General features: G+C 37.0%; 1 protein-coding gene across 5 annotated transcripts in view; it reads right to left on the bottom strand.

Moving 5' to 3' along the window:
- Window positions 1–3,049: 3,049 nt before the first annotated feature.
- Window positions 3,050–11,405, bottom strand: part of MYOF (myoferlin) — a 66,724-nt gene continuing 58,368 nt past the window's right edge. For 4 of the 5 annotated variants that reach the window (XM_027648104.1, XM_027648106.1, XM_027648105.1 and 1 more), the window contains 11 exons: window positions 10,278–10,448; window positions 9,595–9,743; window positions 9,237–9,376; window positions 8,189–8,277; window positions 8,011–8,106; window positions 7,281–7,422; window positions 6,862–6,961; window positions 5,719–5,912; window positions 4,662–4,771; window positions 4,167–4,314; window positions 3,050–3,710 (listed from right to left, as the gene is read on the bottom strand). In XM_027648104.1, the coding sequence (XP_027503905.1) occupies window positions 3,675–3,710; window positions 4,167–4,314; window positions 4,662–4,771; window positions 5,719–5,912; window positions 6,862–6,961; window positions 7,281–7,422; window positions 8,011–8,106; window positions 8,189–8,277; window positions 9,237–9,376; window positions 9,595–9,743; window positions 10,278–10,448 (1,375 nt within the window). In that variant the 3' untranslated portion in view covers window positions 3,050–3,674. Of the gene's footprint in view, window positions 3,711–4,166; window positions 4,315–4,661; window positions 4,772–5,718; window positions 5,913–6,861; window positions 6,962–7,280; window positions 7,423–8,010; window positions 8,107–8,188; window positions 8,278–9,236; window positions 9,377–9,594; window positions 9,744–10,277; window positions 10,449–11,405 lie in introns of those variants that run through there. The other variant, XM_027648109.1, reaches the window with a different exon arrangement.

Below are 11,405 nucleotides of genomic sequence, written 5' to 3'. Positions count from 1 at the left end.
AAGGGAATGGAGGGGAAGTGATTTGGTTGCAGATCCCTGGTGGATGCTGGCACCCTGCTGCAACCCTGAATTGTGAGGTGTAAGGCATGCATGTAAGACATATTGTAGGTTCATTGTCTGTCACTAACCATCTCTAGGTAGCTCCCCTGAAGGAATTCAGCTAGCACCTCTCTCTTCTGTGCTGACACTCCAGGATCCCTCTGAGGTGGCTGGCAGTCACACCAGCTCTGTTCAGGGTGTACCTCCTGCTGTGTTGAAAATGCCCCAGTGCTTTTTGCTGCAAGTCCTTGATGCGTTGTAGGTCTGGGAAAGGAACAGAGTGACCTTGGAGTATTTCATAAGCACTTATAATGCATGCAGAGTTTTTTACAGGCTTCAGGGAATTATTTTTTTTCTCTGTGGTGTTCTGCATCTTGCACTTGTGTACAAATTTAGTCTCTTAGCCACAGTAAAGGTTACAAGGGAGACAAATTTTTCCAAGTGTAGCTTTGTGATCAGAGCATGGTCAGACTCAACAGACATAATGTGTATTTCCATTTGTTTTTTCATATGAATTTTTAAAGAACCTGATAGTTTTCTGTTAGAGAATTGTCTTTCTAATTCAGGTCCCTGTCTGTACATGTGACAGCCTGTCTGTATATGCAACACGCAGAGCTTTGAGCAATGGCAAGTACTCTGTACAAAGCCGTGTAGTATTTTATAGCTGAGTAGCACTGACCCAAGATTCAGCACCAAATAATGCCATTTCACTCTTTGGTACTGCTTTCAAGTTGCTACATAGATACTTAGGCATCTAGGGGCAGGGAGTGGATACAACAGCATTAAAGCCAGTAGGGACCAGCCTTGGAGTCGCTTTCTTTGTATACAATAGGTGGGTTCCAAAGGTGCTTACAGCTGTGTTTTTCTAATATAGTTAGAAGTAATGGACTTAATGGATTTTTGTTCCCTTAACTATTAAATGTATCTTGTTGTTCATCTCGTTTTGTGAGATGTGTTTAGGACAAGAATAAAACAGAAGTACTGCAAGGCCTTTGAGAACACATGAGACTTGGGATGTCATCTTGTGGTTGTTCAAAGAAATGCAAGAACAGCTTGTAAGCATGGCTGAGTTTACTAGCTCTTCACTTTACACCGAGCTGGTATAGGTGCAAATTTTTCTTCTTGATTGACAGTCACCCCAGTGACTGTAGTCAGGGTTTGGGGTGACTACAGCAAGCAACTGATAGGAAGTCACGTGCTGCTTGGGTACCTGAATGCACCAAAGAGTGCACTGGTGTTCAAACCTATGTGGTGGCAGAAGCAGGAGGACTCTGACATATTGCTGCTAGTCACTTTTTTTTTTTTCCCGTTAAAAGCACTTTCAGTTTAGCTTTAGCCTTTCCCTGGCTGTTCCAGCTGGCTAGCAAAACAAATTCATAGGAGGAGGAATTCCTGGGGTTAAGTAATTTCCTGTAATAAGGAAGAGTGATACCAGGCACATCCACATTCTGCCCTCTTTTCTGTGGCCTTACAGACCATTTGTCTCAGTTGCTGGTAACTGGAGTGGTTCAGTGCTGGCCTGGCCAAAGGGAACATTCCAGTTCGTCAGTGCACAGCAAGAGCAGTTGTCTACACGGGGCTAAATCTTTAGTAACTGTTCCAACTAGGCAAAACCTCTTGCATGTTGGAGTCATGCACAGCAGCTGCACCAGGAATTACAGATTTGACTAGCACTGTATATAAATATGAATGATCATATTTTCTTCCTTGTGATCATGTGTAGTCTTTTGTTTGTTACTGGAGCAGGCTGGCAGACAGAACGGCTTCTCAGACTTTTCAGTTATGTTTTTAATAGCACTGCCTAATGGTAGTGAAACAATCAAGCCTATGCTTGCTTGGACAAAAAGGCATCTGGAAGAGGGTGAACTCACCTCAGAAGGGCAGTATTTACCACCTTTCAAACGCTCTGTGAACAGGGATCTCTGCTCCATGCTCTTTGAAGTTAAATGCTTTGTAATTACAACCCTTACAAGCAACACACTTTCTTGTCTTACATGAAAATAAGATTGCTGTGATTTTGACCATTTGTCAGATTTATGGCATTGATTGAGACTGATTTTAATAGTGGATGATCAAACATTAGCTCATGCAAATTGCTGGTTATTTCTGGAGTGCTTTTTCATCATTAGTGAAGGGACAATCCATCTGGATGGTGATTAGTTCCAGCTCAGGTCTCGTTCATCGGTCAAGATACTTGAGAGTTTCTTAACAACTGAAAAATAAGAATGGTGGTATGTTTTTGACAGGATGACTGCTACTTGCTCCACTCTAGCCAATGGAACTTCATATTCTGGAAATAATTTTACTTAATAACTTTACTCTAGCTTCTTCAACAGAGTAAGGTCTGTATAATTTATTATTTTACTTGACAATATGCTTATGTTACAGTACTGTGTGTTAAGTGCATCATTAAATACGACAGAGGTTTTTCAAGACTAATTAATTCTTGCAGTTATTTTTGGCATCTTTTTAAAGACAGGTGAAGTTTTTATCCAGTTAAGAGTGTGACAATCGTACAAAATGCTGATTTCAGGTTCTGCTGCAGATTTCCTACTTTTCAAGGATTAGAGGATGTCCAGAGATGCTTCTGCTTCAGCCTTCCGTAAAAGTAAGGTGGAATCACAGATTGTGACCTGATTTCTAGTGCAGATTATATTTTACTCTGCCTTGAGAGAGGAGACTGAGGCAAAATGAGATACTATCAATGTGCAGATCAGACTTCAAACAAGAGTTCAATCTGGGTTGTGTATACTCTTGTGTTTTGATTCAAGATCATCTCTAAATACAAGGAGTACAGTGAAACCATTCAACAGATTTAATTTATTAATTTCCTAATTAATGAATAAATTAACTTGAAATTTGTGCAGAGGTATTTCGTTCTTCTTCACTGTGTAGATAACAGTAATATCTGTTAGACTCCAGGCCTGTGGCACTACATCCTCTGACAGATACTACACAATTCCTAATACTTTGTAGTTTTGTAATTGATGAAGAAAACTAGAAAATTGAATTTTACTTGTGGATAACTTTATTTAAAATATGTAAATTATAGAAAATGGAGCGTATATTATTTATTTCTATGCACATGAAGTTGTTGTCAAGATACACATATAGTGTTGTCAAATCTACAGTGTAGTAACTAAGAATTTTAAGCAGCATGATGCTGAAAACTTTTCTAGAAGCAACATCTGGCCCTTTGATTGCACTGTGATTTTTCTTTGGTACAGATAATTATATGTAGTGGTTGTTTTTCTTTTATCTAAAATACAAGGAAATGGAAAGAATTCTCAAAAGAGAGTATCCATTAAAAAACAGAGACAGCAACAGCAGGCAGCCTCCTGAGTGACTTTTGTGAAAAATCCAGTTTAAAAGCAAAGAAGTCAGAACTTCACCGCTTGTAGACATCACCGAAGTAAAAAAGTGTCCATGAAATGTAAGGGGGGGATTATTCTTTGGTTCTTAAAAAACATCTTTCATGACCTCTTGAATCTTGGCTAACCCTATTGAAAATCTTAATTATCTATTTTACAGTTCTAAATACAAGCAGGTACAAAGGATGGAGGAGCTTGATTTTGGTCCACAGCCTGAGGTGAAAACTCAGTACTATTTAAAAAGATGAGGTAAAAAACTCTTCTTTAAATTGGTTTCACGATCTTCATTGACAAATAATTCTGTGGGAGGAGGAGGGAAGGAAAAAGAGAGATAAAATGATGAACATAAAATACTTCAGTTTAGTTTTGAAAAACACATTTAAGATATTAAAATGGATCAAAATGTATTTAGGGTGTGGTAATTTCAGTTAAAATACAGTAAAAATGAGCAATTTTTTTCAGACTAACGCAGACTGAAATCCAGACTCTAGACCAACTATTAACTAGTTTAATTGTGCAGGTTATTAAATCTTCTAAAGCACTCACTTGCTCTGTCGTTAGTTAATGGGTTACTCTTAACCTAAACTTTGTTTCTCAATAAAAATCAGCTGAATTTTTTTATAGCTATAAGCATATATCTCCTGCTAAAACAGAGTTGAGAGACTCCCATCTGAGTAAGGAGTGTATCCTCCTGATGACTCCTGTCTGAAGTAGCTTCATACCACAGCTGGAGAACAAACATTTAATAATTCTTACCGGCAGTGAATAGAGGAGCACTGCTGCAAACAAGAGTAGAATCAGCAAGATGATAAGGCCGATAAAGAGCCATTTAAACCTGCGCCACACAATAAATTTCATTGTCTTGCAGGGATTTGTAAACCAGAGGAAGGAAGTATCTGGTCGGCTGCATTTTAAAAGAAACAAGTATTATTTATACTATAAAAACAGGAAATACTTATCATGAGATTGTGACACATTACAACACGCTGGTTTGGAGGCTGAAGAAAACAGACAATTTTGTAATGCAAGATAGCAGCTGCAGTAAACATGTGCCATTAATACTGAAACCACCTTGCATTTTATCTTAATGAGGATAAAAGAAGGAAACAAGAATCAAGACTGGCTTTTACAAATAAAGTCTTGCAAAGGATAACTGACATCTAATAGATTGCTACATGCAGATTTTGTCAAGAACATCATAGTAGCTAGATATTGGATATTTCTAACACTGTTGTGAGAAAACTATCTTACTTTGGTAGATCTAGTTTGGGGTTCATGTTGGGTTCATCTCTTCCTTTACCAGCTGGCCTTTCTTCAGCTTCTTTTTCATTGACAACTTCCAGTGTCATTTCAACTTTGCCCTGCAGAAAAAAGGTGATATGAGACAAGGATCTTATTGAAACAGCACTAATAGGACTTGCTTGGCACTTATACAGCAGTACTTACAGTTTGGAATCAGCTCATCGTGTGCACCTGTGATTTCTGTACTATGACAGTGTCACAACACAGTATCAGGTAATGACATATAGAAAAAAACAAATCACTGTACAAAAAATTGTTCTGTTAATTCATGAATACTTCTGCCTAAAGCTATAATTTTTTTTTTTTTAATTTAGCAAAACAAAACCAGTTCTTCTTTCAAGAGCAACCCAAAGACTGTGTACTTTCCAAATGACCAAGCATCTAGTTTTTCATATTGCTTTGGCTGGTAGGTGTTTATGAAAATTTTTCCTTATTTATTAAATTCCAGTAATAAAAGTTTGAAGGCAAAAACATTAGAAAGAAGAAGCGGACACACTTGAAAGGCTTAATATTCTACAAATGATAAATATACATTTATATTCTTCACAGAATAGATTAAAATGCTTTTGGTCTTCTGAATGTATTCATAATCACAAAGCTAATCTGGTTCTCAGTTCAGAAATTTTATTTGCTGTTTACAAAAAATCCTTTGGATTTAAACTTTAAATTCTTCCTGATGTCCTCCCCGGGAGCTGCTTGAGACTATGCATTCATTCACACAATAACTTAATTGGCTGCTTTTTGGTGAGATAACATGACTCAACCTGGCACCACAGTCTTTCAAGTTAAGCAGGGCTAAAACCAAACTAAATAAATTAAATATTAAGATCACACTTTAAAACAAAAAATTGTTGCTGGACCAAATTCCTGAACCTGTGCACGCATTGTTCTACTTACCCCTCCTCTGTCCAACCACTGAAAGATAATGGCTGAGAGACTCTTTACAGTCTTCCTTTGTAACTTGTGAGCATGTTTTAAGTACTTTTTAAAGAAGTAAGAATCATACCGCTAAAATACGGGAGCCATCCTTTTCAACATAACATGGCCACCATCCTTTCATGGATTTCTGTTCAAAGAGAGAGGCGGTCCTGGGAGCTTTCTGAGAACTGTCTGCCTTGTATTCTGGAATCATGTCTATATTACACTTTTCTGGAACTTTTGCTGGAATGATTGTTTTATGTAAATCAAGTTCCACAAAGCCTAGGAGGTGGATAAAGAAATAAACAGTGCATAAGACAACCTATCATACAGCACAATGGTTCAGCATCAACCTTTTCTATCTCTAAACATGTTATATAGGAAAGACAATCAGCAGACACATTACATTCTTGTTTGTCTGAGGATGTTGCGAGGCAGGGAAGTGGGACACATCAGGCTGTGTTTAAACCCATCTTGCTGGTGTTGATAAATTGGATTTAGCAAGATCACCTCCTCCTTCTTTAATGTAAGATCAAATGCATTTTTCTACTTACCCCTTATCTATTGATTCTTAATAAATCTATTGATTTTTAATAGAGGATTTTTCCCACACACACTTAAACAGAAGATACCCAAATACAGCAATGTAATATGTAATTCTTAATAGTTAAGTGCATGATTTAGGTACCTTTACTGACAGTTTTAAATAAACTACTTGTTTTCAGTTTTTGAGGCCTATATGGTTTGTATACAAGCTAAAGACTTTGGAGCTGTCTTAATACAGTGCAGAGAATCTTCTGCAGAACAATATGTCTAGAAAAGGTAGGGATTAATAACACTGTGAAATAGATCGCTTAAACCTAAATAACAGCATTATGTCAACACTTTTACTTTGAACCGAAGTAACCTTGTTTAAGTAACTTTAATTAAAGAAAGAAGCAAAGCAAATTTTCATGCACATTATAATTTCATGCACTTTGTGAGAGGGCTTACCTGAATGAAATATATCTTGATTCACCTCAAGTAGGCCTTTACTGAGTGAATATTCACTCATTCATTCATGATCACAAGTAAGCCTGTACTGTGAGGGAAACCAGGAGTTTCCCAGGATTTGCATGCTCTGTTTCTCACTCTGTAAACACAGTCCTTATGTCCTTATGTGATAATTTAATATCATTCATTTTTATATCTTTCTTTGAGACAACAGTAATTATTTTATTAGAAGTCTTACCCAGATAGTCATCCAAGGAGAATTTGTCATTATCCCATATTTGAATGATCAGTTTGGGTGGGATTCTGAATTCTGTCTTGTCAAGACTCCAAAAATGTTCCTAAAATTTTAAAAAACAAAACCCAAGCACCTTTAAAAATTACTTATGAAAATTCAAAGCTGTGGTCAGTTAGTACCTGTGAATTCTGGGTTTGGTGGAAGTATTAAGGATCTGATCTTGATCTTGCTCTTGCTAAAAAGACTGCTGTTGTTGCCAGCGTGTTGTTCCTGGCCTAAAGGCAAAACTATATCTGGTCACAATAGCAGTTTGAGAAAAGTATGCAGAACTGAGCCAAACTGTCTCTTTCAACATGTAGGTACAAAATGATCAGACTAATTACAATCTGTATTCTAAGTATTGAAATCTTTAGAATACTTACTTTTTTGGAAACTACACAGAGTTGCTCTGCTGGGAGATAGTCAAAAGGAAAAACAAATCTCCAGTTAAAGTTCCCTTCACCATCCAATGATCGGTAGTGAACATCAGTTTTCTGCTTATTTTCTTCATTACCAGGCATCCATCTGAAAATACAGAGAGACGTGTCTGGTGTTTGCAGTGGGACTACAGTAGTGCTTGTTTGTACAGTAACTGTGTCAGTAAGGGGTTGCAAACAAGCTGTCTGAGTTGCTTACAGAGGGCTGCAGAGTTTTTCACGCCCTTTCTCAGTTTGGTTCCAATTTGGCACTGTAAATAGGAACATCTGAACTGGATTTCTCATCTGCTAAGACCAGTTTTGTATCAGCAGCGAGTTGCTGAGTTCTTTCTTAGGAGAAATTAAATCAACAGCCTAGTAGTATATTTCTCTGATTTCTACTGAATTTTTTACATTAAGATCAGGGAACATAAAAATGAAGAACCCAGGTTATGTAGCACCAAATCCAACTCACTACCTTTTTAGTTGCTGCCCATTTCAAGAGATGAAATTCTGGGATCTTTCACCACAAATTAACTGGTCATGCTTTATCTCATAATACTTCTGTACTTCTCTGAGGTTAGCATTTGACTTGGCTGAACCAAATAATCCTTGGAACCCTCGGTCGAGGTATTCCCAGGATATTCTGAATGTTACTCATTTGTAAGCAAGTGTTAACATGACAGAGTGCTCCTACCCTTTCACATAAATGTCACTCATTTCTTCCCCTGTGATGCTCTTTTCATCCAGAAGGACATCTTTGGTGTTCCAGACAATCACCCGCAAGATATACCTAAGAGAGATGTTTGAGGAAAGAGAATTGAATATCCTCTGTCAGGGCTGCCAGATGGTATGGAATATATAGGGATACTCACTTCTTGGCTTTTCGGGGAGTGATGTTGAATGGAGGGCCTGGTGGTCCTAAGCTTTTTGGGAAAACATCAACCCACATCTGGAGCTTTCCCTGTAGTAGTGGAGAAGATGAATGAGGGAGTGTATGCTGCATACAGGTTTGTCATTGTAGTTCCATGGAAATGCTTATTGGCACACTCAGTACTAATTTTAGTGACCTACTTCATGTTACCAATGCCAGAACTCCTACAGACTTCAGAGCAAGCTCAGTCCCTCACGTTATAGAATCTTCTTCAAATGAACAATGCCAAGAGTTCAGAAGATGGTAGGGACATTAATTCCTAGTGAATCAGTGCAAATTAGGTGCCTAAATAGTTTTCACTGTTCTTTCAGAGGTGGTATTCAGCCCAGTGTCATACAGGTGGCTGATAGTTTGCAGCTGGTGGCCTACCTCATGTAAGTGATCAGTCCCCTTAACTATATTCTGAAGTAAGGCATCCACTGTGGATTTTACACTCTATTTCAAATGCAAGCCCTTTTATTTTTCAGAGAAGTTTTCTGGTTTCTGTGAAAAATTTCTTAAAAAAACCCCAACCACTGGTGAGTCAGACAATGCCAGAAAACTAATGCTAGCCTTTGTTCCTCTCTAGCAGAGATGTCCAAAATAAGACTTCATGTTTAAACTTGCATCTCTGAACCTTGTAGAGAATTGGCAAGTTTGGTCTCATTTGCTGAATGCAGCTAGAAAGCTCTTGAGCCAGGCCATCTCCTTTATTTTTTTGTTGAGGCATAAATACATATTTCAATTTATTTCAGTAACAAAGTTATAATTAAATCTTTCCTAATTTCCACTCTGTCAGTGTTTAAGATGTCACTTGGAGGTCTTAATGGCAAAACATAACTGTCTTTTGTTATGTTTCTAGACTAATCTGCTTTAGATTTTCAGCCAAGTAGTAACAGTTTGTAGCCCTGCTCCCCCTGAGTGATACCACTCTATTGACAACATAATATAAATTTCAGAATGCTCCATTTCTGCATTCGAGAAACCATAAGTAAGCCTGTTTACAGTACCTGGGAGATGTTGGGCTGGAAGGTGCTATATAAGGTCCTTGTCTCCACATGTTCAGGTACCAGTCCCTGTGTTCTGAGGATATGAAGGGCTAGCCGCTCTTCACCCGGGCCAAGATGCTGATGCAGAACTTTGTTAGCTTCTGAAATAAAGGAAATTGGAAAAGAACAGGGACTCACAAACCAGGATTTGCATTTGAACTTTAAAATTAAAACCAGATATTTAAAACTGAGCAGAAAAATGTGTTCAAATTTGAAAACATCAAAGATTTTTTCTAATATTCCATAAATACTTGAAAAGTTTTATATTTGTATGAATATGAATTTAAGACAGAAATATTAAATAAGTGAACAAACTCACCAGCTTCCTCCAAAGTATACTCTTGTCCCCCATAGTTAATTTTTCTACCATTGCTAGAGACCACAGGAGGAGCATAGCCTTTAAATCTGGCTACATTTTGCAATAACTGGGTGGGTTTTAGTTGATCACGCCAGGTATTCACACCTGAACTTTTAGGAAAGCAAAAGAAACACATCCAAAAATTATTCACTATGCAGGGTATTTACATAACACATAAAATGTATTTATTAAACTAATGCAGAAAGGACAGCACTATAACTAACTAAACAGAGGCGACTTGAGTTTGATACAGTGATATAATTTTGTATCAGCTCAATTACCTTCCAAGACAGAGTGCTTTTTTCTTTATATACCAAAATAATTTACACTAATTGATGCTTTCTTATTTATTTCCATGAGTACATCAGAGAATACTGTTAAGTGTGAGTTCCCTGGACAGAAATAACACACATTGCTGTATTAATAGAATATTAAAATGTTTGACATCATGGTTTTCATTCAAGGCTCTTCTGAAGACTTTACAGCTTCACTTGGAATTCAGACGACAGAATGAGCACAACAAATATCCACGAGAAGCCAGAGCATCATTTTTTAACCATAGAATTAAGATCAAGCCCAGATTTTTTCAGAGACTGGGTACTCGATCTTACAGATAAAAATTTTCAATAGACAAAATTACTTACATCCAATACTGCTGTGGGATGCCACAGTGAGATCCATAACGAGAAAGGAATCTGTTCTCAAGATCAATTATGGTTTCACCCACTTTTTCATCACGAGTCAATGCATCATAGTCATAGACTGAAATTTTCAGATCCTTTTCCTGAGGCAAGAAGCAGCTGAGTTCATACATTCTAAAAATAAAAATAGTCAGTTAAGGTTATTGCTCTTTTAAACAATGTTTCTTATTTTTAATATTAAACCAACTAAAAAAGCACTTATTCGTTTATTTTTGAGCAATAGCCTTTATGAGATATTAAAGGGATGCTTCCAATGCTGATAAATCTAGCAGTAATTTCCATTCATGCTCCAATTTCTATTTGTACTTATTAATAATTTCATTTGTATTCCTCTGGATATTACCTCCTTCCTTTCTGCACAATGTATTACTTAGATGTTTTCTGTGTAGTAACTTGAATTGGGACTGAGAAAGAAACTGGTGTGGCTCTACCTGCCACTCTGTAAAAAATATGGTTGCTCAATCCACTGTTTCTCTATGATTAGAAACTTTTAATTTTTTTAACACAAATGCAGTAGGATCCTTAAAAACTACAGTCCAAATGATAAGCTGCTATGACTAGAAGAGATTATCTGCCATCTAGCTGTCCTACATTAAAAAACTGCAGAGTTTCCTCAAAATTAATTCTCTGAATTTAAAGAGTTGCAGCCTTGTGGTTTCTACTACTCCTGAATCCATTAGCATTTAGGTAGAGTATTCCATGGTTAATTATTCTCTGTATCTCTTTTGTTTGTTTGTTTTATTTCTAGTCAAACTTTTAAACCTTGACTTCCAGAATAATTCTGCAAAAACTTGGAATTTTGAAGGTACTCTGTATCTGTAATCAAATCTCTTTGCTGTCTATTTCTTTGTATAGTCTAAACAAATGAAATGATGTAGTGCATCACTGCAAAGTATGCTTTCTGAATGCTCTGTGATCCTTCTAGCCCTCCTCTCCAAACTTCCTAATTTACCAAAATCCTACTCTAACTCTCGACACCAAACCAGACCCAGAATTCCACTAGTAATTATAAAAATGAAGGAACCTCTTAATTCCTAATTAGTAGTTTTAATTCACATAGTTCAATGATAT

The sequence above is a fragment of the Corapipo altera genome, unplaced genomic scaffold (genome assembly GCF_003945725.1).
Source record: "Corapipo altera isolate COAL_440 unplaced genomic scaffold, ASM394572v1 56, whole genome shotgun sequence".
NCBI classification, from domain to species: domain Eukaryota; kingdom Metazoa; phylum Chordata; class Aves; order Passeriformes; family Pipridae; genus Corapipo; species Corapipo altera.
Note: the sequence above shows the minus strand (reverse complement) of the source record. Positions and strands in the feature narration are given on the sequence as shown.